Source organism: Harpegnathos saltator, unplaced genomic scaffold (genome assembly GCF_003227715.2).
Source record: "Harpegnathos saltator strain DR-91 unplaced genomic scaffold, Hsal_v8.6 scaffold58, whole genome shotgun sequence".
In the NCBI taxonomy this organism is placed as follows: domain Eukaryota; kingdom Metazoa; phylum Arthropoda; class Insecta; order Hymenoptera; family Formicidae; genus Harpegnathos; species Harpegnathos saltator.
The window spans coordinates 96,073-123,728 of record NW_020230404.1 but is presented as its reverse complement, the minus strand read 5'-3'; the positions used below and the strand labels follow the sequence as shown (position 1 = coordinate 123,728).

Here is a 27,656-nt window from a genome sequence, read left to right as displayed (position 1 = left end):
GAGGATCGGTAAGTTGAAGGGTTACTTTCGCGAGTGCGTTCTGCCTTTACGTTTCCTCTTTCCGTCATCTTGGATCTTTTCTATGTAGCTATGAGTGCATTTGGATACCGGATATTCGACGGGCGTGTTTACAGCTTTTGACCAGATGATCGAGGCAATTGCTCCCAAAGTCCGCGCCATGTAAAGTATCGTCTGATTGAACCTCATGTCTTTCAATCCTAAGGACTGAAGGTGAGTCGTCATGATGTATTTCGAGCAATCTATTAGAATAAAGATTCATCCGAGAAAACACACGCGTCTGATCTACGATCGACCTCTCGCGGCGAACGAAAAATCTTGCGCTTCGGTGACTTAATTTCCGCCGAGTTCGCTGAGAAAATATTGAATATGTTGAAACGTTAAACGTACGTGGAAAATAGGCGCGGCTATGGCACTTTGTTCCGGGCAAATGTCTTTTCCGTTTGATCTTTTCATCGTCGATCTCAGTATTTGCGTGATATCCTGCGAAAACTACCAAGGTTTCGATTTTATTACTTCGAGTCTAGGAGAGGTCGATGTTTTCCCGATCGTGTGCGCAAATGTACCTTTATCTCGGAATTATTCGGCAAATATTGCTTGGCATAATTTGACAGAGCCGTGTAACGCGGATCGCAACGTTTCGCTTCTTTGTGTCCTATCAATTTGTCCTTGTCATATACATGCAGCACGCGGTCTATCAAAGAATGCTCCGTCCACGCTTGGCCGAGAGTGCTTCGAATCTTCGTTTGCAATTCCTCCCACTGTAATTTGCAATGGAGACAATATTGGAAAAGTATTCTCTATTTATACTCTCTATTTATTTTTCTATTTACTCTATTATTCTTTCTTTATTTCTAAAGATTTTTAATGTCGACCTGTAGCATCGTGCCGGTCGCAGGCTCATCAGTGTATGCCAAAGCGCTGCTCGCTAACACCTCGTTTATATTGAGATCGGTTGATCCCAAAATGTGCGTAATATGCGCAGCGGGAGTTCCGCCATCATCATCGCTGACAAAATTTTTCGATTTTTATTCTTTGCTTTATCTTTTATTTGAACGATATCGCGATTACTACTTGAAAGATTAACACCTTTAATTGATCATTGTTCCGTATAATTTCTCTTTTAAATATATTTCACGTAAATAATTAACTTTATATTTTTAAATGTATATCAGAAATTTATAACATCCAAACGATCGCCAATTCGGAGCTGAACTTACGCGTTTAAAGTGACGTACAGTCGTAGAAAATCAGCGACTGACGATTTCCGACTGTCCAAGTTTTCTATCACGTTGGACAAACATTCCAATAGGAATTGCATCCAATCACTGTCGCTGCTTACGTTTGTTGATACCTGCCCTTTCGCAATCAGACCTATAATCGCCGGTAACATCGCTAGGAACTCCATACTGTCTTCATATGTATACTCGAAACCAAATAATAGATGATGCGTTAATTGACACTATCAGATAATCATATTCTTCCATAAAAATAAGAGTTTTATACAAATAACATGTTTTGATTTGTTCTGGCAATTTAATTTTAGAGTAGCATATTAAGAGAAATGCAATATTTCTCGAACCAAAGATTTTAATATCTCTATATAAATTTTGTTACTTGAATTACACACACACACACACACATACACACACACACACACACACACATACACACACACACACACAATTTTATATACAGTATGCCTGATTTAAGTGGATACGCTTAATTATTTTTTAGAAAATTAAAGATACAAAAAAATTGTTTCAACAAAAGTTGTTTGTTTGGTTTAGAGGGAGGCATAAAACAGTGATAGCATTTTGTTTACAGATGGCGCCACTTTCGAGATATTCACCGATCATTAATTTTCTTAAATAGAAATCCCAACTTTCTATTATATCATCTTTTTCTACCAATTAATTTAAACAACTTTTGTCTGAAACATTTTTTTATTTGCCTAATATTTTTTAAGATATTTAAAGAAAACTTTATAATTTTTTTCAATATTTAACTTACGATATCTTGTTAACTATTTGTCGGAAGAAAAAGTGATACTGGACTCTATTTGGTCTCAAGAATATATTGTTACAATAGCGCCCTGATATCGCTTCTACTACCTCATTACTTGCTTTTAATCGTCGTAGTTGGGTCTTCTATTTTTTAAATCAACAGTTTCCTCACATTGCGTCTTGACCCGAACGTCTTATAAATCTCGAGAAACAATGCCATACGAGTTTTCGCGCGATTATTCGGGTCTATGTGCCATCCAAGCATATTTTAGTTACCTCCCAATAAGTGTACGGCATAACGCCGTGTCTCTTGGCCTCCTTCGCACATTTGCTGACGTTGAAGATCGTGAGTGCGACCGACAACTTGCCTAAGGGTGTAATTGTCTCGGGCAGAGAACGCAATACGGAAAGTACCGTTTCACCTCGTAGTCCTGACCACCACTCGGCATGTTTTTCACGTCGCGACGTCCAATCGGCGATCAGCGAAGCCGTCTGCCGATGCGTCGGAACATCACCGGTCAGGAGCAGCCAGAAGACAGCTTCCGCACTCGGCGAGCCTCCTCGACGAGGCAACAGCGTCATCACTTCCGATATAGTCAAACCACGATATACGATCTGTCGGATTCACAGGATTTGACGATGGAACATTTCGCGGTATTTCTTCGAGAGTCGTATTTGAAGGAATTTTGCAATTTGGAACGAGTCTTTGCTGAGACTCAGTGTTGCGAACGCCTATCACGCGGCTTGAAACTTGAAGAAACTAAGAAAATGCGAAGGTACGTCATTGAAAAGTAAATGCAAAACGCAGCTGAATTCCGCGAAATCATCGTTGCCACGGGACATAGTCGCGACGATAATTTCAAAGCGCAATCCGCGATTATTACACCGCGCTCGGGGTCCATCTCCGAGGTTTCCCTGACGATAGTTTCAACGCCGTTTAATCCGCCATACAGGTCGTTGACCGTGATGTGACTGATAATATTGGGACCGTGGTGACGTCGAAAATTTCTCAGAAGATCGTGATACAAAGGAATCTTCTCGCTGAGAGCTTCCTTCAGGTTATCGCTCGTGCTGGGCTCTCCTCTCGTTCTGCTTATCTTGGGGCCACGAACTTGACGCTCATCGTACTGCGTTAGAGACGCATTTATCTTGAGTACTACAACAGTCTTTCACGCGAACGAAGCGGAGCCGTGCCGCGGAGAGACGGCGGTTACGCTCGCGGGCGCCGCGAACCGCTGAGTTTTCCCGCGCGCGAATTCGCGGCCTCGTATTTCGATAAATCAATTCCAACCGTCAGTACGCGCCGTTCTCCCGCTCCGAAGTTAGCCTTTCCATCGCCGCGCGTGATGCAATTTATCTTCCCGTCACGCAGAGTGGTTAGCTGAACTCTTTGACACCGGACTCCTCTCGACAGGTGAAACATCTTTCGCAATAACGGCTATTTTCACGATATAACGTGCCTCGTAACATGGGAAGCGTGAAAAGTGTCACGAGGCAGCGAGGTAGTAACAGATTCTCCTTTGAGATCCAGCGGGTGAAATTGAACGGGAAATTTTCACGTTTCTTCGGGCCGCATCTTGACGTTTGCAATATCGAGGGAAAACGAGCGTTTTCGACTTTGATATTTCTTTTTCTTTTTTCTTTCTTTTTTTTTTTTGGTTTCGTACTTCAAGCGACGTTTTCCTATTCGACTTATAAACGACGAAGGTCTGCGAGAATATTAACGATCTTAGAAGCGATCTTCCTTACAAAAATCGGAGATTTGATTTCTTTCGACCAAAATTTGATTTGTTTAGTGTTAAGTTAATCATTTTTCCACGTGTAAAAATATTCGATTCTAGATGAAAATTGCACGTTTAGATTGCACGTAGAGAAGAGGACTTAAACAGGCTCGATGTATCGTCAGTTTTTATTGCGGTCGTGCATGTGCATACAAAATAAGAGATCACATATCGTTTTTGGAGGTTGTACGTATGATGTCGCACTTCATACAACTTTTCTACTATTTTGTATTGTTTGTATTACATGTCACACACCGACGCCGCTCGATTCGGAGAGTTCCAACTCGAGGAAGAATCGTCATCTTCCAGCTGCTCGATGGTGCTTCGTTGTTCTTAAACGCAGTTGTTCTTAAATGCAGTTCCTTTCTTTTTTCCCCTTTTTCCCTTTTCAATGGTAACTCCCGTGCCGAGTCATCGATATTCCGTCGTCTACAATACTCGTTCCAACAAGAAACACCTGACGAACACATATTTGCGTATTACAAAACGTTCTTCCTGTTTCAATTTTTATTCGCGTATACGCGCGACTTGAGGTTGAGCGTTTACGTACTTATGACTGACGTCACACACATTGACTGAGTCGTATAATTCTTCAGCTTATTTGAGGACATGAACGCGCGTAACAAATAATAATATTTCTGTATATGTGTGTGTATGTATGTGGTAACAATAACATTCTATCGCTAACGTGTGTGATAACTTTACGCACGCGATAATGGCACGTTGCAATGGAACTAATTGTGCGCCATAAGGACACCTCGTAACGAATTCTAAGTCGTGTTTTTCCTCTGTCGCGGAATCTAAGATAGAAATATTACGTATGCATATATTGTATTCGTCTTAGAATACATACAAACGGTAACAACGCTAGTACACACACGGTATATGCCCGGTATAATCTATGGTGTATACGTACGTGATAACATCTCGCAATGCATTAACGTTCATGTCGCATGTTGATTAACTATTTAACGTTTAATTTTCGGGTTAACTCTTAACAATATAATAAAATATATTTATATATATATATATATATATGTATGTACTATTGCTTCGTCCTCTTTCTTCTCGCTCGCTCGCTTTCTCTCTCTCTCTCTCTCTCTCTTTCTCTCTCTCCCTTCCTCTCTCTCTCCCTTTTACAGTGTCAATTTTATTAGGCCGAATGCAGTGCGAGAAGATTGAGCTGGAAAGAATTCTGAGCTATACTTTCGCCTTTCCGACTCTTCCCGTTTTGCTTGGTATCGTAATTTTGTTATTTTTTATATCGATAATCCGCCTCCTGAACTGTGTTTCGACCATGTCGACCGTTAATCTTAATTTTGGCACAAGGTCTTGCGATGCTGAAATTATGAGGTGCGTTGAGATCGGTAGTTGATTCTGATAAGACATGAAAATGATTTCTGCCTACAGCGGTTAAAATTGCATCTCTTGATGCTCTGTGATTTGCTTCGGTGTGTATATCACAATCGCGCAACATTACATGCCAGAAGAACAAAGGACAAACACAGAAATTTGTTGTCGCGGAAAAAAGCGAGTCTTTCGAGGCGTTGAAGCATAGAGATTTTAGCGAGTGATTTTTTCTTTCCCTTCTATGCACCGGACTGCCGTGAGATTTCCGATATACTCAAGTTCGCAGAGCCGCTACCGCATTTTGCGCAGCGAAATAGATTCACGTAGGAAATTTCGATTATTATTGTCGCTTATTCCGAAATTATATCCACCTGTCCTCACTCGTGCATCATGCGATGACACACATGGCTTTGAGGAAAAATCTCGTCATCTTCGCGCGGTCTCTCTCGTTCTCGATCGCTCATGTCGACCGATGAGTAACGAACGCGATGCGAACGTCGAGATTTTCATCATTCTGACTTCATTGGCCCGGACCGAACGATACCGCGGATAGCGTCGACTTGCGCCGTCAATTGATAACGACTGTCATCGGTCGCGATCGCGACTGCTCACGATCGCGCGAGATCTTCGCTCTACCTCGTGTCCTCGCAATCTCATGTCGAGAACATGAAAGTTTCTTAATCTCTATGTCAGAGAAGAATGCACTTCTCGCTGGTGTCGTGCGGGTGAGATCGCATCGGTTGCGAAGGGGCGAGCGACGGCGAAGCTGGCCTACCCTCTATCGCCTGAATGCTCTTCATTAGTTCCCGGAATACCTGTGGAGTGTCGAGAGGCGGCTATTAGACGTTCGAGAGAGAAAACCCTGGTACTCCTCATACACCCAAAAAAAGTAATTTCGAAACAAGCGGAATCATCTAAATTTTAGAGGATTTTATTCTTATATATGGCCTCAAGAGGATTTTTCTAAGATTAAAAAGAAAATATTATAAACACATTATTTTTAAAGTTAGAGGGATTATATGTTATATGTATGATGCAAATTTTATTGATTTTATAATATAAATTTCCTCTTATAAACAGATTATTTAATCTTTTCTTAAGAGGATTATTATTTATCCTTACTGTACTTTATTCTTACTGGTTATACTTAATTAATTTAAAAACATTATAATGTATAGAAAAAAGTAATATATATAGATGTACTTCTGACTCCAGTTCTACAATAAGTAGGCACGAATGAAATAACATCATCATAACCAACAAATTTCCAATCAGTTTTGCTATGGACTTCATGGACTACAAAGATGTTCGTCATAACCAATTGTATGAAACATAGTTAAAAGAAAGAATATATTATTCAATTTCTTGCAATAGATTACAAACTGTATTGTACCAAATATGCGTAAATTATCTTCGTTATATATTACAGCAATGCACATATCTTTTTTAAAAAGCATTCCAAATATTATGACCCATGAGCGTATGGTTATTTTTTCCTCCATGCCTGGAAGTAGAGCATGACTGAATAAAAGAAGCCGACATTCAAATCAACATATTCCTCTTCATGTAAAAGGGAAATTAATTGATATAATTAAGAAGAAATTCTCTTGAAATAGGAGGAAAACAGAATAAGATCTAATAAATTTTAGGTCAATGGTTCTCTTTCGCTTTATGGAATCGCTTTATGGAAAGAGGAATCCTTTTTCTGCAAAAGGAGCTCCGCTCAGAATATGAAACTATGGGAAAAATCACTTTACAAATAGAATACTTTTTTTGGGTGTACTGTCTCTTCCTTTTTCTCTTTCATATTTTAAATGCTAGAATAGCGTGCAGAACGACACGTACCTGTACAACGCGACAGTTAAATCTGGCACTGCACTCGACGTAGCTGCACCTCCAGTGCTTCCGAACGAGGTTCACGATGTCCCGGTACCTGGTCCCGGAAGCGACAGCTTGCGACAGTTCGTCCTGCTTATTGCCGACGACCAGCAGCGGCACGCCTCTCATGTCGCGCGCCTCGTAAATCTGATCTCGTAACGTCCTAATGTGCTGGAAAAAAGTAACACATCGGTCCGAAACGAGAGAAGGGATACGGCATTGGCGACCGTGTAAATGTTAATTGGAGACCGTGAGTTTGTTAACAGGTATTTCGAGAGTCGCAGACTCTCTAAGATATCTCGATTTATGTAACTATAAAGTAACGTTACTTCGAAACTGTCAATCATTTTTCGCATATAAATATATAGTTCTTAATTTATGGACTAGGATGCTTTAATTCCGCCAAGCAGATTGTTAGGCATCTTCGACAGTCTTTAATTTACTTATTACGCCGTATTATTCGTGCATTATTTCGTAACGATTTTTTCACTCATGTTTTATTTATTCTTAATTAGTGAGCTCAACTCGTGTCACGTTTGTCGACTTTGACGAGGTTATGTGTATGTGTGCGTGTGCGCGCACGTTGTATCTGAAAGTCCAGTCATCGTCGCTTGGTGAATGCATTCAGGCAATCAAGTTTTTTTTCGCCGGCAATTTCAATACAACTTCGTGCTAGAAACCACAACTTTCTTGACAATCTCCGCTTGCAAAATAAAAAGAAGGAAAAAGAAGAAAGACCGGCAACGTTCGCAAAGATTTCCGATGGCGTCGTAACTTGTCGTATTTTAATGTAAAATCACGGCTACATACTTGAAACGTGTCCTGATTGCTGAGATCAAATACGAGCACGTATGCCGTTGCGCTGCGCAAGCCGTAGTAACGGAAGTCCGTCCATTCCAAATGCGAGCTGACCGGGAAGTACGGAATTGTCGGCAGATCGGTGATCTTCAATTCGTACAATCGATCGGCCAGCACCACGCTCGGATAGAACGTCTCTCGCCTCTCGGTCGGTCGATATTCCTCGGAGAACTCACTCCAGACGAATTGCTGGAAACGCCAGTGACAGGCGTCACATGACAGGCATGTTAATCTTCCCGATGTTCGAAACGAATGAATTCCGTCGCATAGTCGTTATCTCTTGTGAACGTAACGACGAATGCAGTGGAGTCATTAGCGGAGGCCCGGGTCGACCATCACGATAATAACGAAAACGAGAATCCCAATTAGGGGAGAGAAAAGGAGAAAACAATTGATCTGGCATTTCAGTCGGGCGCGGAAATAGCTTCCTTGAGATATTCATTATGCCTTTTAATTTCCTCGGGAGTCGATGGTTGGCGCGTCAGTGAGCGGAAACTACCGTCGGAAATGAACGGAGCGCCCGAGCTCACGATTTGCTCCCTCTTCCTGGCTTTGAAACGAAGATTCCGACACCTTGTCGGTATGTGTGCGTGTTGTGCGATTTGCATTTTCGTGCACGCTACTTGTGATGTAACTTGAGGATGTTTCTAGATTTACACGATTTAATATATTTGCAACATAACATTTTGGCATATCAAGATGCCTAGTTTGTAATTGGAGTGCATTAAAATGCGAGAGAGAGAAAGAAGGAGAGAGAGAGAGAGAGAGAGAGAGAGAGAGAGAGAGAGGGAGAGAGAGAGAGAGAGGGAGAGAGAGAGAGAGGGGGAGAGAGAGAGAGAGAGAGAGAGAGGTTTGTCAAATATAAAAAAGATCAGATATACTCGTACATTTTTTTAAAATTTAGGTGCATTAAAATGCGAGAGAAAGAGAGAGAGAGAGAGAGAGAGGAAGGGTTGTCAAATATAAAAAAAATCAGATGTACATTTTTTAAAAATTGATGTGCATTAAAATACGACTGAGAGAAAGAGAGAGGGTTGTCAAATATAAATAAAATCAGATGTGTATTTTTTTTTAATTGAGGTGCATTAAAATGCGAGAGAAAGAAAGAAAGAAAGAGAGAGGGCTGTCAAATATAAAAAAAAACCACATGTACATTTTTTAACATTCTAATGGTGTTTAATAAGTGTGTTTAATATTCTAAAAATTGATTAAAAGGAGAAATAATGTAATAATGTCGATAGATAAACGATCTTACTCGAATTATGCTGGTTTTTCCCACGCCGGGTGCACCCAGGAAGACGACTTTAACACGATCTAATGTGTCCGCGGGACTGTCCTCCTCTTTCGATCCACCTTCGGCGCCCTCGTAGGTTATTGTGTTTCCGCCTCTCCTTTCTAAATAATCGAGGTCCAGCTCTGCAGCAAGATCAGCGGGAATTGTGCAACGACGCGCGATAATGTGTAACGCGTGACATAGTGAAAACTTGTTGCTCACTGTGCAGACACATCGCGGAATTTTATGCCGCGTCTTTGCAGCCGGTAGTGCGCCGTATAAGAGCCGCGTAATTCAGATAACACAACTCATCGCCGGGATAAATCTATATAAATTAAACAATCCTGCGGATATACAGAGATGCGCACACGAATTATGTAACCTTAATGAAATGTCAAAGATATATTCGGTTCTGCATGATTTGCCAGGGCGGGTAGGATGCACGAGATAAAATTTCAAACGGAACTCATCGATGCGAATTTGAAACTTTTGTTTCAACTGGAATATATCGGAGGTAGAGTGCGTTTTTGCGCGTTTACTCAACCGAACAATCGAGAACATACATCCGTGTGAAAGCAATCAAAATTACTTTAAATGTTTCGATTTAATCGTACACGTGAAACAAAGTGAAAACGTCGAAATGTTCTCTTTTTTTCTTTCGCGTTCGCGGGAATTTAATCTTCAAATATAATAACTTCGCCGACGCGAGATGGAACGGATTAATTAATTAACCGGACATTATACGAGAATTCGAACAAATTGGAAACAAACGAGGCGGATGAAATTTCAGGCGTCGATGCACATTTTACACACAAACGTACACATATACACACACACGTACGCACAAACACATTTACGTGATTTATCTTTAGTCTCTGGGTATCTCTCTTTGATTAAGTTTACTAGCAGTCGAGAGTGCGTGAAGCAAACTTAAACACAAAGCGCGTGTCCCGTTGGAGGTACATTTCTTCGTTACGTTTGAACGCGAAATGTCATCTCATCGAGTGTAAGAGCCATTCCGCGAGATTTTCATGGAAAAGTTTTTGGGACATTCGTTTCGTCTACATTACGACACTTCGCAGTTACGATCGACCTTCGCCGTAAAAATATATTATTCATAAATCGAACTAATATTTTCGAGCGTGATCCCCGTTACCTATAAATCACAATATCCTGTCTGCTATCATTCAACATAAATATAGCATGTTTTCGTTTTCGTATTCGCGCAGATACTTTATAATTCTTAAAACGAAACGTCGCTTTTGCCATTTTCACAATTTGTTTCTTTCAAAAAATTGTATTAATTATATATACATATATCAACTCTGTATAAATGACAATTAAAATATAAAATATAAATTGCAATATTAATTGAGGAAATGTGTCTTCTAAGAATGGAATAATTTGTGATTCACGTGATGATACGCGATTTGCCGGAAAAATTAATTTGTAAGATTTGCATCAAGACGTCGGTGAATATTTTAATAAAATATAAAGCGCGAGATTCACGTTAATAGACATGGTATTTTGTCGAAATTCCATCATGAATTAATTTAGAAATTAATTTAGAATAATCGGTAGTACTCACAGCAAGACGATGTGTAGTTACTAGGTGCGCAACTAAGTTTCCGGGTTTTTTTATCAATGAAAAATGGAAAATTTCAAGAGAAATACAAAAAATAGTTTATTCAAAGTATCGTCCCTCGCTAGCTACACATTTTTGCCATCTCTCTGGCAATATATGAATACCGCGACGATAAAACGACGCGTCTTTGGACCGAAACCATTCATCCAACCAATTTTGCATTTCTTCGAAATTGGCCAAGTGTTGCCCAGCCAAGCCATGTGTCATCGACCGGAACAAATGATAATCGGAAGGGGCCAGGTCTGACGAATACGGCGGGTACGGTAGCAGATCCTATTTCAGCGTTTTGATGGTGTCCTGGACGATGGAAGTGCGATGGCACGGAGCATTGTCGTGCTGCAATATCACTCGTTCGTGTCTCGTGTCCCATTCTGGCCGTTTTTCGAACAATGCATGGTTCAAATTGATCAGTTGTTGTCGGTAGCGATGCCCATCGACAGTTTCGCCCGGCTTCTTTTCAGCAGCTCATAGTACACGATTCCCTTCTGGTCCCACCAAACGCAGAGCATTGTCTTCTTTCCGAAGCGATTTGGCCGTGCCGTCGATGTTGATGCTTCGCCAGGTGAAAGCCACGATTTTTTGCATTTGGGATTCTCGAAATATATCCACTTCTCATCGCCAGTAACAATTCGATGCAGGAAACTCTTTCTTTCATGCCGCAAAAGCAAAATTTCGGAAGTGGCTCTTCGATTTTCCATCTGTCTCTCAGTCAACTCATGCGGCACCCATTTTCCTTCCTTTTGAATTTTTCCCATGGCATGTAAACGTTCGGAAATACCTTGGCGAGTCATGTTTAATGCCTCCGCAAGTTGATTTTGTGTTTGCGTATCATCTTCATCCAATAACACTTGCAGATCGGCGTCCTCAATTGTTTTTGGTCTTCCGGAGCGCTCCTTGTCCTCAGTGTCGAAATCGCCATTTCTGAAGCCACTTTTAAACCAATCTTCACAGGTAGTTTTCGATGGTGCATGTTCGCCGTAAGCCTCTTCAAGCAAACGATGTGCTTCAGCTGCACTTTTTTTTCAAGTTAAAGCAGAAAAGCAAAGTTTCCCGCAAATGCTGTTTATTTGGCACAAAACTCGACATCTTCGTTGTTAGAAAAAATATTTTTGCGTTGCGATATGTGTTGGTATTACGACTGGTTATTGTTAACAGAAGTCCAAGCTATAAAAAAACACAACTTCAGACATGTATGTCGACTATATGTGTCGTTAACGCCATCCATGTGTAAAACTTAGTTGCGCACCTAATATAAACAACACGACGAAAAATGTTTGATTGGATGAATTAATTTTCTGGAAAAATATACCGTGAAGATTTCCATTCAAAATTAACCAGAAATTTGGATAATTTAGACTAAATTCTGATAATTTCAAGCGGAATTTCTACTTCGTTCATATTCCCCGAAAAAAAATTGTTTCATTCGACCAAATATTTTTTCTCCGTAAATTAAGCGAGATTTCATCCAATTCCGTCGATTTGGAAATAATACTTCACTTGATGTCGTCGTTATCAACGAGGACATCGTGCGACGGGCGCGTTTCATGACAAGACTCTATTCGCAATTCATGATCGAATAATTAAAGTCCAAGCGTGCCGGAATTAAAGAAGAATCGAGTGCGCTTGTATAATGCAGCGCGCCTTATGTCGCTAAATGAATGGAGCCTAATGAACGAGCAGTGATTAATTATATCGAAACTATTAGAAAGGTGTCTCGCGGAATAAGACAGCCGAAGTTGGATAAAACGAATGCGAATTGTTGCCGCCTCAGCGGCGGCGGCGAAATTTATTCAGCTCCGTACGCGAGTCGTATTCGCGTAAATAATAAATCACGACTAACGAAAATCAAAAACATCTTACATGCTTCTACAGTGACAGCGAACTTATGTCGGAACGTCTCGTGCACGGACAAGTGAATCTCGTTTACCCAGCAGCCGTTTATTCGCGTGTAAAATCGACCTGGACGATGCGTCGTCGTCTTTCGCCGGACGATCCATGGAATTTAATTGCAAACGGAAATCCCTCAATCGCGACGGATCACCAACTCCGCCGCACTCCTCGCATCGCGCATCTATCGCTTCGCTCTGACACCCTTCGCGGTCGAAGTTCGCCGATCGACTGGCGAGAAACTCCGGAATACTGTCCCTTATAACCGGGGATCAACGACCATATATATATACGACGAGCGTCGGATGGCCGATTATTATCGGATACAGCGTTTGAAGAATTTCATCCCCTTTCGATCGTGGCTCGATCGAATTGCATCGGGCGAAACGTGTTCCGCCTTGTGCGACTCGATTATAATTACGACATTGCGCAGATTGTTTCAGCGCCGCCATGTGGAGCGCGCTTCGAGCTGATAGATTGCCCAAGTAATACAAAGTGAAACAAAGTAAAACAAAGTTTTCCTTTGTCGCGAAATATATCGAAGCGCCGCTAGTATTTGATCGATTTTCTACGATATTTCAGTCGGATTTTTTTTACGTATGAACCGTGCGTTAAATTGCGCGTTGAGATCACGGGGATCACGTGTCGCGTTTATCAAGCCATCGTTTCCGAACTATTTCAATTCGGCTCTCTCGAAGCAACGTGTTAAATTATATGTCGAGTTACAGCGCGGTAGACATATCGCGTCGACGCATTAAGTGGATCACACTTAATTCGCACGGAAACACACACGCTGTTGCATTATAACCCGAAAGGTATCTTTCACCGACGGTATTATTTCATTAACAGGATACCGCGACGCGGAGGTTTTAGCGGCGCACGGTCGCGTGCGCGCGCGCGAGCTTTTAGAGCGAGGCTTTAACAGAGCTTTTAATTAATTTTAGCTCATGACGAGATGCATGTACATGATCGAGTAATCGATGTTTTCGCACGCGAGGACGCGCATTGATGCAATTAAACTTTCGAGTTGCGAGAAACAAACGCGAGCGAAGCGTCCTTTTTATGGGAAAACTTGTTTTATTAATCTCGCGAAGAAAAGGTCTCGCAGCAAAATCGCATGCGCGTCGTATACTCAAACGATAACAGAAGCTATTTTCTCTCTCTCTCTCTCTCTCTCTCTCTCTCTCTCTCTCTCTCTCTCCTTATGTGTGCGAGTGTGGTGTAATGAACGAGATGTATGATGTACGAAATTACGAGTGATACTTACGATATTGCTTATGCGGCGGGAGGCTTCGCCTCCTCCAGCCGCTCGCAGTTTTTGTACCTATGGTTATCGGTGATTCGCAAAAAGATTTTCACAAGTCGCGCCGCGGCCTTAGCCTCGGCACGATTTCGTTGTTATGAGCTTCATACACAATTCAGACGAATTTGATTCTTCTCGTTTTATTCATCACTCGAATACTCTCGTTCTCCCTGTGCAGCTCTTCCTTCTCTCCGCAACTCTCACTCCTGGTGTCTCCCTCGGCGCCGGTGTCTATTACCGATTGAAGGGCAACTTTGAGCACACATACTATTCCGTCTCCTCGTAGTGTCCTCTTCATTTCCAACGTTCGCGAGTGACGCCTACTATTGCGGCTCGTTACTTTACAGTTCGGTGCATCAGAGTTACGTAACACATTGTATCTCACGTACATGATTCTTGCCGCTCGACAGCACCGAACGATCGAGTCAACGTCACACGTGACAACTCTCGATGCCAGACGAATATCGATACTACGCAAAGGTGAACGAACTCTCGTCAAATCAGGAATCACCAATTCAATTCAGTTTTCGAGATAAGATGCACTTTGCGACCCGTTCGATTGTCATCGCGTGAAGATAATCAGCGATCGCTGTTGATCGCGTCAACAAGGTCGAGAGCAGACCTCGGCGAGTTTAGACATCAGTCGAGATCATTCTCGATCACATTTCGTGTACATTGCGATCGACGAGGAACTTGCTCCTTCGATCTCGGGATCTCTCCGGAGCCGCTATTGCGCAGGCCTGACTACTCGTCCGATCGACTCGTCGCACTCGTGATCCTCGAAACGATTACTCATACGCGACTCAGGCAACTGCTACGCGCTTCTCTTGTATTGTTTTTCTCCAGACATTGCATACATACACATACACACACACACACACACATATAGATATCCGAGGATGACGCCGAGGATGAGTGAAAGTAGTTACGGTCGCGCGACGCGTCAGTATTGCTTCGTATTGCTATAGGGTAAAGTCGCAGGGTAAGATCGTAGGGGTAAGTCGCCGAGCACACAACGATCATCACTCACGCGACAGTCACTGACGATCGTCGGTGAAATCTCGCGAGGCCGATGCCGGCCTCCTCCGAGTCTGCCCCCGGATGGAGCGACGGCGACGATTGGTCTCGCCGCATTTGCGCACGGTACATTTTCTCCGCCACGTACTCCGCGCGATCACAGTATCATCTCCGTGGACCAGCGGGAATCCTGCCGGACGTTGAGCACACCGTTGGCTTCCGATCGGGAGATAGGGAGAGAGAGAAAGGCCGGGCGCGCGAGCGGAAGTCTCGTTTCTCTCGCGGAAAACCGGCACGCGGGCCTCGGTCACGAGAGCACGACAGCGACGCGAGACCTCGGTACAGGCAGCATCGCGAGAGCTGCACGAGGCAGAGACGTCTCAGGCAGCACGGTCACCCCCGGACGATCGAAACTACCCCTCGGCGCTCGACTTGCGCCTGCGTGCTAGTCGGACCTTCGTCGAGAGAACCGGCCGCGCCAATTTCTCACTGACGCCTCGCTCAACTCCTCGTTCTTCCCTCCCTTTTGCGAGCGCCCGATGGAAAGGACGGCCGTCGTTTCGGCCGACGAGTACGCCTACGTAACTTTGTCGATGATGCTCATAATATCGGTACTAACATGGATGAGAAGTATAGAGAGAGAGAGAGAGAGAGAGAGAGAGAGAGAGAGAGAGAGAGAGAGAGAGAGAGAGAGAGAGAGAGCGCAGTCGCGAGTGCGCCGTTTGTCGTCTTATTTTGCATATCCGATATTTGTCTATTTTGCGACGGAATTTTATTAATATCGAGAGGCAAGCAGGTACGCGCGCACACACACACACACACACACACACACACACACACACAGAGGCGCGGTCGTGTGAACGTAGGAGTTTGATTTTTCATGTTCGCCTTCTTTCAAGGAGTTCCCATCAACTAGGTGAAAGCGACAGGACATGATCCTATTTTATTCACGTGACCCCATTCGCGCCGACTTACGCATGCGTTCCCTCCGACTCCTCATTTCCTCGCGCTATTGCCGCCCCGTCGCTTCGTAAATCGGATTTTTACGAAATACCAGTTACTTTCTACATGTCGGAAGAGAGTAGAGTATTCCCCGAAAGCAACGATCGTGTCGGGTAAGAAGAAACGCTCGGTCCCGGCGCTGGTAATTCAGTGGATTTCGCAAGGAGCCAACTTTTGCAACGCGAAATAAATTGATTTCGCGATTGCGGTGTATGCGCGCGCGCTTCGGCGCGTCTTCTATAATTTAACTATAATTTTCTATGTGGCGCAGAACAGCGTGTTCGCGTGTAACGAGTCCTCGCGACAGTTTGTTATATCGAGGAGTTGCCTCTGAAAACATAGATTTCTGCTGGGGAAATATTTGACGTTGCGTGACGAAGAAAGTTACGTAAAATTCCCTCTGGACACTTTTGGCGGCTTTCATATGAACGTTTATATATCAAGATTTTATTAAATAAATATAGTACAGCTTTACACAGAGAAAAACTATTTGATAATACTGTGACTTTTATATCGGTTAAGTTTGATAAATTGTAATAAATATACATATATACGTTAATTGTACACGTTCAATTAAAGTCGAAGTAGATATCGACCACCGATATCGTCAGGCATACCTCGTCGTGTCCGCTTTGGCGACGTTCAACGTATTTTCGTTTAACGTATACTCCGCTAACGTGTTCCGAGAGAAACATCGCGCGTCGCCTCGTGATACGATATCCGCGTCGATAATAGTTATAATAATATCTATGACTATAACGGGCAGAATGGGCAGCCATGCACGTGCGAACATCCGCTGTTTTCTTGGATACTTTATATATAAGTGACAAAATTAAATACCACCAGAGACACACCGAGAGATATTACGAGAGATGTAAAAAACGAGGTACATTAGGTATACGTATTGCCCACCCACATGATTTTACGTGTAATGAAAATATATGTCTTATTCTATACAGGCTGTTTCACTATTGTTGAGACACATGCGCGACACGGCAGATTTCTCGGGATATTTTCAGACGAATGTCTCGATACGGAAATGTCTCAGAACTACGAATCTACCATTCGTGATTGTCGCGACAGTAATGGGACATCCTATACTTATTTATCGTATGTAGATCCAAGTTGTATATATATATATATATATATATTGTTCCCCATAATTGTACCATATAATAATTGACGTACCGTCAACGAATCAAATTCGTTCCGTCGTGACGTTTGTCTCATCTCTCCTCTCATCATTATACCGACAGGACGACAGACAGTTCTGTTTTCCTCCCGCGATAGACTCGCTACGTATCTTTTCTTAATTGTTACGTATTTGACCGACGAATTCCTGTACTTAACCCTCCAGTAAACGTGTGGTAAGAAGCAAAGTCAATGGGATCGTTTCACGTGTTATTGTGTGCGCCTATCCTCATCGCGTAGGATTAAGTGCGACATAATAAATACGGAGATCAATAAATCGTTGTACTGCGTGCGGAACGTATTTTCTACGATAACTCGTGAAGGGTTAAGACTGTCGCTACTAATAATAAGAGGCTGCAAGAGACAGAAAGAAGTCAATTCGGGAAGTTAATTAGTGTTTGCGGCTTGAAACAGCAAAATCCGCAAGACTAAATAAAAACAGCATCTAACAATTTTCGCGATCTAATTTCGCAATCTTGAGCGCGAAGTTCTAATGAAAATTAGTAGTAATTTTACTTCCTACGTAATAAACGACTAACAACGAAAATTGCGAAGCGTTGCGTATACGATGTTAAAGCGTGCTACTGTGAAATTTAATAACGTTATAGTTTAGAGCATTATCGAGCTTACAAAAAATATAATCGCCTTATTTACACGTCATTCGAGCGTTTAATTATGTTAATATACACGCGCTGCTTTATCTGGGCTTGACAGTTCTTGAGTCTCGAGTTTTAATCAAATCGTAAGTCGTAAACACGATGATCTCAAGAATGCATTAACGCGAAATTATTAAACAATGCTGTAAACAGAGATACTAATTCTTCATTCGTTATTACGTGGCTCGTTGTCGATCATACGACACGTGGACCATCGGTATAAGCCGCCACAATACACCACGTGAATAACATTAGCGTATATCTTCCCCAAGCATTGCGACTTATGTGAAATTAATGTCTGCGTGAAAATTATTCGCGACTGTGGTGCTTTTACGTTACCGTTCTTCCTTTCACTGATACTACGCGCACGGTAGGCATGTAGTGGAAAATCATACTACGGAGTTACTCGTTAAAATTGTTTCGAGTGTTAATAAGCGAACTTTCCAATTCTTACGACTCTCTCCTTCCGAGTTGAGATTCGGGCAATAATAAAAATAACGATCTTTCCGCCACGTTAATCGCCGCGTTTGAAGCAGAAATCAGACAAATTTCCGTGTCCGAGGATGACGCATGTTTAAGTTTGTCAAAATAACCATTCGTTTCTCATTGTTGCGTGAAGCATTAGTCTGAAAATGCATAATTTCTTGTGACTTTCCACTCAGCAAGTTCGAATAGATTACTACTACGCGCCAATAAAGATGAAGCGGGACACATCCGGCGGAAACCTTCTTAACACGAATGTTTGGTCCCTCGTAAAAATCGTTTTACAAAATATAGTCTTGCGCAATCGCGTGCAACACGAATCGCTGCGCTTGCATTTGGAACACGCAGAGCCACGTGTTCACTTCAGTTGTACCAGCACCATGAAATAGGTCACCACGGCTCCCAATACCTACAAAGTTGAAACAAAAATAATTGTTTTAATCGTATTATTCTAAGTTTCCGCGAAACGTGTACAAACTATATAAATATTTCTTATATTGTGAATTTCTCTCTCTCTCTCTCTCTCTCTCTCTCTCTCTCTCTAATAACACGGAAGAGATTAATGGCTTTAAAGAGAAAAATAAGAAGACGCGAATTTTACCGAAGCGAAGAGATCCAAGGATACTGTGAAGAATTTCGCTCCCGAAATTGACATCGCTTTTTGACACTGCTGACACACGATTTGTACGAACGTCTTGGCTTCCTCCGACCCATCGTACCAATGGCAAGAGTAAGCTGCTTCCATCACCGACGTGCTCTGAAACGGACACGTGGATTTTAATTGCTTAACGTTAGAGAATCGTGCGAACACTACGAATCTCACAATTAAGTCTCTAAATTCAACGAGGTATATTCTTCAAGATGAAAAAGAAATTCTTTTTTCTCACTATGACATATCTATCTACGATATTACATATATCTCTCATTGCAATGTTAAATTCATCTTCTTACTTCCGTTCCGTTGTACGTTTAAAAGAGTACAAAAGAGAGAAAATATTGGCTTTACCCAAAAAAAAGTATTCTATTTGTAAAGTGATTTTTCTCATAATCTCATTTTCTAAGCGAAGCTTTTTACAGAAAAAGGATTCCTCTTTCGATAAAGCAATTAAAGTGATTGGAAATTTGTTTGTTATGATGATCTTATTTCATTTGTTTGCTATTTATTGTAGAATTGGAGCCAGAAGTACATCTATATGTATTACTTTTCGTTATACATTATAATAATTTTTTCAAATTGACCAATATGATCAGTAAGAATAAAGTAAGAACCAGTAAGAATAAATAATGATCCTCTTAAGAAAAGATAAAATAATTTGTGTGTAAGAGGAAATTTATATTAAAATTAATAAGATTTGCATTATACATATAACATATGATTCCTCTAACTTTATGAATAAATTGTTTAATATTTTCCTCTTAATTTTAGAGGAATCCTCCTCCTGAGGCCATATATAAGAGTAAATCCTCTAAAATTTAGAAGATTCCGTTTGCTCTGAAATTACTTCTTTTTTGGGTGTTTATGGGACAATCGAGCTCACATACGTACCTCCTCTATTAAACGATTTCCAAATATGCAGAATAAAAAGACCTGGCCAAAGGTATAGATTATGTAACCGATAGTGGAGGCCGCGTAGACGTTTACACCGTTCACCTGTAGCATTTAAGAGACTCGTACATATTAGCATAAAACCTTAATTCCTCATATGTTCACATCGAGCCTACCGACTTGACATCGTTTTATTAATTTATGCGATCGATAGCGGTCATATTTGGTGAAGACCTTGGAAGAAAAAATATGACTGACAACGCGTGCTCACCTTTGTCGCTTGATAGGCGAGCAACGTCAACGTGATGGTTGTCGTCAGCATGTGCAGCAAAAGAGCGAAACCATACGCGTCTCCGACCGCGGTGACCAATCTATGCGGAATAATAGTTATTAAAGTCTTATTAAAGTTCTAAATTGACAGGTGGTGCCTGTCATCACTACCGCGACGACGACGTCGAACAGTCGATGGTGACTTCCGTTCGGTCGTCGTTAAAAGCCGTCGACAGGTGGTACATGAAAGTTATGAATATATTTCATACACGTTTCTTTCGCGTATAGACGTACGTCACGTTTGATTTTCATACTAAATCAAGCGGCTAAAACCAAGCCGAACAATTGCGGCCGAGCAGGATATACGTTTCCGTTTCACCACGTATATCCTATTCGTTACGTGCATCTTGTTTCACCGATCGTGCGAGTTAACGCCGGTCCCTCTAAGTGAATAATCGATACGACGAAACGCCTTGAAGGAAACGCCACGGTCTATAACGCGTCACGTTGAAGTCGTCGCCGTCGCCGTCGCGCCAAGTCGCGATCGTTTCTGCCGGCGGACAGAAATTTTTTATTCCGTCGATCCGGCATCCTCGGGGGATGCCGGATCGAGGATTCGATGCCGCTACATAGGTCGCTAGTTCGCAGAAGCCTCGTCCCCTGAGACCACTTTTAGTTTAACCATAGGACATGACCTCCGTTGCGGTCAATATCTTTTGCTTCCGATACCGCGAGAGAGCTGATGACACTCGCGCAGTCATATCGCTGTTTAGATATCGCGACGATACGTCGCATTTGACACCGATACATCACCGATACAGACGTGCGACTTTCCTTCATTAACATTTACGATTGTTGATCGTGAAGAGCGGTCGAGCGAAGAGAAAAAGGAGAACATTGAATTTCAAAAACGTCGTGTAGACTCGGCATACGAAACCAGGAAGCAAGTCTTTCAATAACTCGCGCCGACTCGCATATTCGACGCGCTCGTTAAAGTTGTGTCAATTTTCAAAATTATCGGGACCATTGAAAGCACATAAAAGAGCTATCAGAAGAGCAACAGCAAAGTAGTAACAGTCCGAATAAGCACGAGTTCCGCGGTAAATCTACTAAATGGCGGGATTTGTCTGGAGAGATCGTGAAGATTTTCACATGCACGTAAGCGCGCCGTGAGAGCAGCGACGCCGAATCACGACGCCTCGAAGGCTCGAAGGTCCGCCGACGAAAATCTGTCGTCGCGCTCGTGCAGGTGAACCACGTGTGCACATACGAGCACATACGAGCCGCACGTGAACGCTCACCGACATATACGTCCCCATGAATCGCGCAGACCGTACGACACGACCCCCGTTGCGGTCAATATCGCGCTTTCTTAGAATAAATACTTCACCACCGTGGGAACACACGCATCCCGTGCCAGCCGACGAGTAGCTCTGGCGCCCCGGCGAACCTACAGGAACGGCATCCGTTCGCATCGCGCCGTTCTTGGCTTCTTTCTCGGAGGAGCGATCGCTCGCTCGCGTCGCCCTGATCGCCTTCCCTCGACGAGCAAAACGCTCGCTCGTGACGCGCCCGACGCGCTCGTGCGCGTTCAAATTTGAGGAAGGGAAACACACGTGTTCTCTTTTTGTTTTCAAACTGCAGCACGAAACTGCAGCACGAGACGGTGGTCCTGTCCGTCGCTGACTACAAGCGCCGACAAATCGAACGGTTATCGCGGTGGTGCGAGTTCTCCGTAGGAGAACTCCGAATTTGGAGAATTCCGAAGTAATACGTGAGATCCGCCGTTCATTCAGACGCTTGTTTTTCGCTTGATTTCACCTCTTGTCGGCGAAACTCCGCACATTAATGAGCGAAATATCGACTCGATCAATTTTGCAAAAGACTACGGACACTAATTACGGATTATGTAATCGCTGTTAGGCCGCGTCGTCAGAGAGAGAGAGAGCGTTTTTACGGATGTACTCGTTCGATCAGAGATATTTGTGGGGACGATTGGTGTAAATCCCAAAATACGTGGGAAAATAGTTGAAAGTATGAGTCGAGTACTTTGAAATAAATCGCCGAAATAACCTCTGTGGCGTTCAACGCGCCGAGTCGACTTCCGCGAAAGTACCGGTGCGAACATCAAGAATATCATAAGAATATAAGAATATCATAAGTCATGCATATGTGACGATCATTTCGTTCTACGCGCTTGGATACAAAAAGAAAAAAACATTACTTCCGTCGATTGAAAAAAATTGCTTTCGTCTCTACTCTTCGATTCTTCCTTGACTCGCATCGCGAGATCGCGAAATTCTTCTCATTTCATCGATGCTTCATGCCGCGTGTCGGATCACATCCGACACGAATCGCTTCGCCAGCTGATCGAAAAACAATATCGGATATTGGTAAATATTGTGAAAGCATAGACGAGATTCCGCTAACACGCGCTTTCCGGTAATCGACGGCGCAGCGAGCGCGACAAGCGCACGCGATGCAGGCTATATACTACTAAATACTTGCACGCCCAAGAGAGACGTGCAAGTTGTGGAAGATTCTGGGTCACTAGTTCACTCGCAAGATGCAGATAACTCTTAAAGAAATGATCTGTCGCTCAACATAATGGACGAGCGCATGAATTGATTATACTTCTGCGGCGAGTAAGTGGAGCACGGGGACGATTTGCGCGGTGTGTCTCTCATCACGATACGCTCGATACTGAATCTTTTATCTCGTGTGGTCTTGACACTTTATCTTGCGTTCTCCTCCGTGCGGAGAAAGCAAGGTGTGCGACCGACAAGCGTCGTGTGCTCGTTGTGGCCCGACTAAATCAACGGACTCACCTGACGATATGCTTGTGTCTTTCCACCCAGTATTTGATGGCGCTCCTCACGAGCATCTCTTGCTTCTTCGTTAACCCGTTGGGCCCTACACCACCGTTGAAAGTCATGCCAGCTGTCGGCCGGAAGGTTGCCGTGAAATCTTGCCGGTTACTGTATATATTGCGAAGATCGAGATCCAGCATACTGTCGCCTTGGGGCGGTACGGGTGGCGGCGGTTGATTCTCCGACTCGCGAAGATGCTCTGCGCTACCAGCCTGCACACACAAAAGAGATATCCGTGAAAAGAACGGAAAAGATTCGGTCTAACAAATAAACCTCGGGGAACGTCAGACGCCGATTTGTTTCCAATTTTTTATAGTTATTTTTTATGTCAAAATATGAAGAAATCTGTTATCATTTTTAGCTTAAATTAATTTTTTCAATTTTTTTAGAAATTTTTCAAGTTTTGCACAAGTACACTATTTTATATATATATATATATATATATATATATACATATATATATATTTAAAATATTTCTTAAAAATATATATATCTGATTTGTTGAAACTTCGCACACACACGTCGCCGATTATGAATCAGAACCATTTTGTAAAATTCAAAATGGCGGATTTAATATGGCTGACGTCATTGTTGAAAAAATGTTCAGTTTTACGCTACATTCGACGTTGGGTAATCTTTCGACTCACTATCCAGCAAACAAGCTCATTTTAACGGCAAAATCTGGTAAAAAATGAACAAGAAATGAACAAAAAAGAATAAACAAAAAACTTCAGAAATTTCGAAAAAATTGAAAAAATTAATTTAAGCTAAAAATGATAACAGATTTCTTCATATTTTGACATAAAATATAATTATAAAAAATTGGAAACAAATCGGCGTCTGACGTTCCTCGAGGTTTACTTGTAAGCTTCGTCTCTTCTGATATTTCCGTTTAAACGCGTTTTGGGCTTAAATTTTGGATTTAAATATGTGTGAGCATCCGCGGCCAAAATATCGCTTTTTATAGCTTATTAAAATAATTTGAAATCAGAGTCGTAAAAAATTGACTGATTCAAGTCTTACGGATAGTGATGATGTGATTCATATTACCACAAGGAACAGAATAATATTTGCAGAGTTTTTATAATAATAATACTTGCATTATCTTTTCCGGATTATACGTCGGTGCAAATAAAGATACCTGGATACACATTCTCCTTTTTTCCGCGTAAATCCATTTCGCAGTTTGGAAATATTTTTCTTACTCACTGCACGTTCGTGGGTTGTCGAAGTTCAAAGCATACCTTGAAGAGTTCACTACTATTGGGGACCACTGTGTCTAACGTCGCGCTCAGCTCCATGAGGGGCTTCATGATCTGCTTGAGATGTTGCAGTTGCTCGCAAGCGAACAGAAGCCACGAGCAGAAGAGTACGTCCAAGGAGTTTGCGTCGATAAGCATGAAGAGCACCCAGTAGAATTGGTATATCAAGACTATCACATGCATTATCCCTTTGCTGGCGTCGAACGGATAGTAGGAACGGAGCAACAGTTGCGGCAACTAGGTTCAGGGCAAATTTAGGACAATGGTTTAACAGTAAAACTTGCGAATTCGACATCAAATGAGAAGGTGCCTCAATTGTAACATCAAAATCAATCTTTCGTGCATATCTTGTAAGGTTTTACAAATAATAACGATCAGGATGTAAATAAATTCGTCTGGGAACATTTTTCTTCAAAAGTGACTTCACGAATATTCACCTCCTCTCGGAGGTTTACTCAATTTTTCATTCTGTAAATTGGTCGATCGATTACCTCGATGATCGTCGTCTCATTCGTTACTGGGTCTACAAGTTTCCTGATGGGGTGCTCGAAGAAAGTCAGCACAGTCCAAGCTATCGCGCTGAGCACAGTGGTAGCGCCGACCAAGAAAAGCAATAGTCGCATCTTCTTCAAGGCGATCGCATGGTATCGAGCGTTGCTCTCGGCGAAGAGCGGATGGGAGTTTGGATTGTTCCATATCGCCCACGTTCTGTAGAAGTACTTGCTCCTTACGGCGAAGTAAATGATCTTGACGATGCTGTGCGTGAAGAAGAGGAGGGTGATCGTGTTGGCCGTGAGGTCGTCGACGTCGGCGCTCTCGATTATCAGGTTCACCGCGCACAGAGCGAATTGCAGTAGCAGCAGGAATAAATTTACCTATGAAGAACAGTTCACACGGTACATCGAGGAACCAGCGAACCTTGCCTTGACCGATAGACTAAGACAGGCCGGTAGAATTGATTGAGAAAACAGATGTGGGACAGCGTTGAGAGATTTTAATGCTCGCGGTGAGATAGCAATTATTGGGAAGGTACGAGAATTTTAAGATTTAAACTGAAAGTTCAAAAGAACCCGAACCTCTTCAGCTTTGATTTGCGTGTAAGGAAAATTTAGAATTGAATTGAATCCGTTGCCGTCAGGTAAAATTGCCGACGGAAAAATTGCGAACGCTCAACTACGCTGAATTACTTACACAGCAGAATATTTTATGCAAATACTTGGACGAATTATCATCGTAATAATTGAATACAAAGTGGCCGAAGAACTTCATGACCCTTATATTGGGCAAGAGGTCGGCCACTAGGCCCTGCTGCTTCATCTTCATCATCTGCGGGAAGAGAAAAACGGAAACAGCTTGTCATCGTTATCGCCGATACGGGATTGCCGTTGGAGATTCCTTTTCGAGCGACTTTTCAATCCGCAAACGCACGATCGCGCTAATCACCGCTAATCTCGCGCACAACACATATTGCGACCCGGATCATCCGTCACAAGGCCACGCGTATATGAAATGCTGCCAATGAAGTTTCCAGAAGCATGAGACTGCTTCTCTTGCCGCATCGAGCGTGTGTCTCGGCGATTCGGACAATCACGAGTCACAAATAGCACGAAATGCGTCTAAGATCGTTCTGTCCCCTCCCGACCCCACCGTAATGAGATTTCAGTCCCGGCAGCATTCGGATAATTCCATCGAAACGTTGTCCCTTGCCAGCCCCCAGCAACGTCCGCGAGACTCTCCACAGTGTTTCAGACGTCCTTCGGAAACTCTAGACAATGCGAAGCCGTCCGAACGGACGTCTGAAACGCGTCTTTCAGACTCCCGGACGTTTCTTGGGTGGTCCTTTCCTAATCCCCTCGTCCCCCCCTTCCCCCGCTTCGTGCGGCAAGCGATTCCTTGTGGTAACTAGCGCAAAGTCTTACCTTGGCGGCTTCGGTTGTTCAAGATCACGGGCTCGAAGAACTGACGACCGCGGACAGCTAAGCGGCGCGGACTTACGATGTCGTCGATGCGGAGGACTTGAGCGCCTCGCGATTACGCTGCAGCAATCGTGCCAGGTATACGAGAAGAACGAAGAAGAGCAAGCTGACTAGCCGGCCTGCCATCAGTCGTTGTTTTGTGACTCGCCTTCGCCGTCGTGAAGAGTCGGTCGTCCGTTCTAGCCTGGGCCGCGCAGGTAACTTGTACCCTCTGCTTCTGCCTGTACCCTTCTCACGCTCTCTTCAACCCCCGGCTATGACCTGACCGCCACCACCACCCGCCGCGGGGAATCCCTTCCGACGGGGTAGCTACCAAACGTGGACCAATCGGGGCCCGGTAACCAGGCGCAGACGTTTCGTCGCGCTACCAAGCGACGTTCCTCCGCGACGCCATACTGCCATTCTTGCGCCGAGCCGGAGTACATACGACGAGGGGACTATAGTCTTCTCAATAATTCAGACCGCCGCGCCGCCCGCGCCGTTGCGCTCCGTGCTCCGCGGCAGTTTTCAACGTAAAGAAAGTTTCGACGAAGAAAACAGCTTGAAGTTCGAAGATGCCTTAGAGCCGGGGTTAGCAACTGCTGAAACGACCGGCGCGCCAGCTACGACGCTACCGGTCGCCATCGCCTATCGCTGTCTATCCTCCTTAAATCATCCCCGCGCGACGGGTTCGCGGGACGAACACTTGCTCGAGATCGCGGTCATTACTTTTGTTTAACTTCGCGCGTGCAGCGTGTTGTTGTTCACGGAAAGTACGTTGCTCTCTTCGGACGGCAGGAAAGGCCCACACCCGGAGCGGTTGGAGGATTCCAGTCGAACATACACGCGAGCGGCGTTCTGATGATATGTTTTTTCTACAGTGCGTTACGTCTCTCTCTCTCTCTCTCTCTCTCTCTCTCTCTCTCTCTCTCTCTCTCTCTCTCTCTCTCTTCCTCTCTCTTTCTCGAAATATATACTCGCCGGGCAAACCGCACGTGTGTGCGATAGAAATAAAATTTCACGCTACAGATCTGCCTGCCTTTTATTCGCACCACTTTCATAGGCAGAGAGCGCCCCAGAGGGGTACACGGGGGGAAGTTTCAAGTTTACGAGACAGCTTCTCGTGCGCTGGGAGAAGAGAGATCGCGATTTTTCCCGAGAGAGAATTTTACAGGAAGTCGTTACGTTCCGTCGCGCGACGGACTTTAGCACACATTCTGAGAATACAAATTGCTGCGGGCTAGTCGTATAATTCGCGGGCGTGCCCCCCGCCCGTGGTCGTGAGGCCGTATATTGGTCGATGAAAATTAATGATTCGTACGTAAAGAGAGTGTGCGCTTATACGCGAATGCGAATGCATACGAGACTACGAGAATGACGTAAAACAAATAGCGCAAATAACAGT

At 43.3% G+C, this 27,656-nt stretch overlaps 3 protein-coding genes across 4 annotated transcripts; all 3 read right to left on the bottom strand.

Moving 5' to 3' along the window:
- Nucleotides 1-21: 21 nt before the first annotated feature.
- On the bottom strand, nt 22-4,731 carry LOC105183481 (citrate synthase-like). Its single transcript, XM_025303849.1, has 8 exons — nt 4,722-4,731; nt 2,909-3,180; nt 2,301-2,639; nt 1,239-1,444; nt 894-1,026; nt 585-779; nt 409-510; nt 22-225 (listed from the first exon to the last, which is right to left on the bottom strand). The coding sequence occupies exons 1-8, from the start codon at nt 4,729-4,731 to the stop codon at nt 22-24; spliced, it is 1,461 nt and encodes a 486-aa protein (XP_025159634.1).
- Nucleotides 4,732-4,933: 202 nt separating this feature from the next.
- On the bottom strand, nt 4,934-13,853 carry LOC105183480 (ras-like protein family member 10B). Of its 2 annotated transcripts, none has more exons than XM_019841601.2 (5): nt 12,737-13,853; nt 9,147-9,307; nt 7,844-8,080; nt 7,001-7,204; nt 4,934-5,970 (listed from the first exon to the last, which is right to left on the bottom strand). In XM_019841601.2, the coding sequence occupies exons 1-5, from the start codon at nt 12,804-12,806 to the stop codon at nt 5,845-5,847; spliced, it is 798 nt and encodes a 265-aa protein (XP_019697160.1). In that variant the 5' UTR covers nt 12,807-13,853; the 3' UTR covers nt 4,934-5,844. The 2 variants fall into 2 exon arrangements, with proteins under 2 accessions (XP_019697160.1, XP_025159629.1); XM_025303844.1 differs by having other exon boundaries at nt 9,147-9,286.
- A 2,590-nt stretch (nt 13,854-16,443) lies between these two features.
- Nucleotides 16,444-26,595, bottom strand: Orco (odorant receptor co-receptor). Its single transcript, XM_011141465.3, has 9 exons — nt 26,216-26,595; nt 25,488-25,622; nt 24,788-25,171; nt 24,279-24,533; nt 22,993-23,246; nt 20,166-20,265; nt 19,895-19,999; nt 18,950-19,105; nt 16,444-18,757 (listed from the first exon to the last, which is right to left on the bottom strand). The coding sequence occupies exons 2-9, from the start codon at nt 25,620-25,622 to the stop codon at nt 18,707-18,709; spliced, it is 1,440 nt and encodes a 479-aa protein (XP_011139767.1). The 5' UTR covers nt 26,216-26,595; the 3' UTR covers nt 16,444-18,706.
- Nucleotides 26,596-27,656: the final 1,061 nt, after the last annotated feature.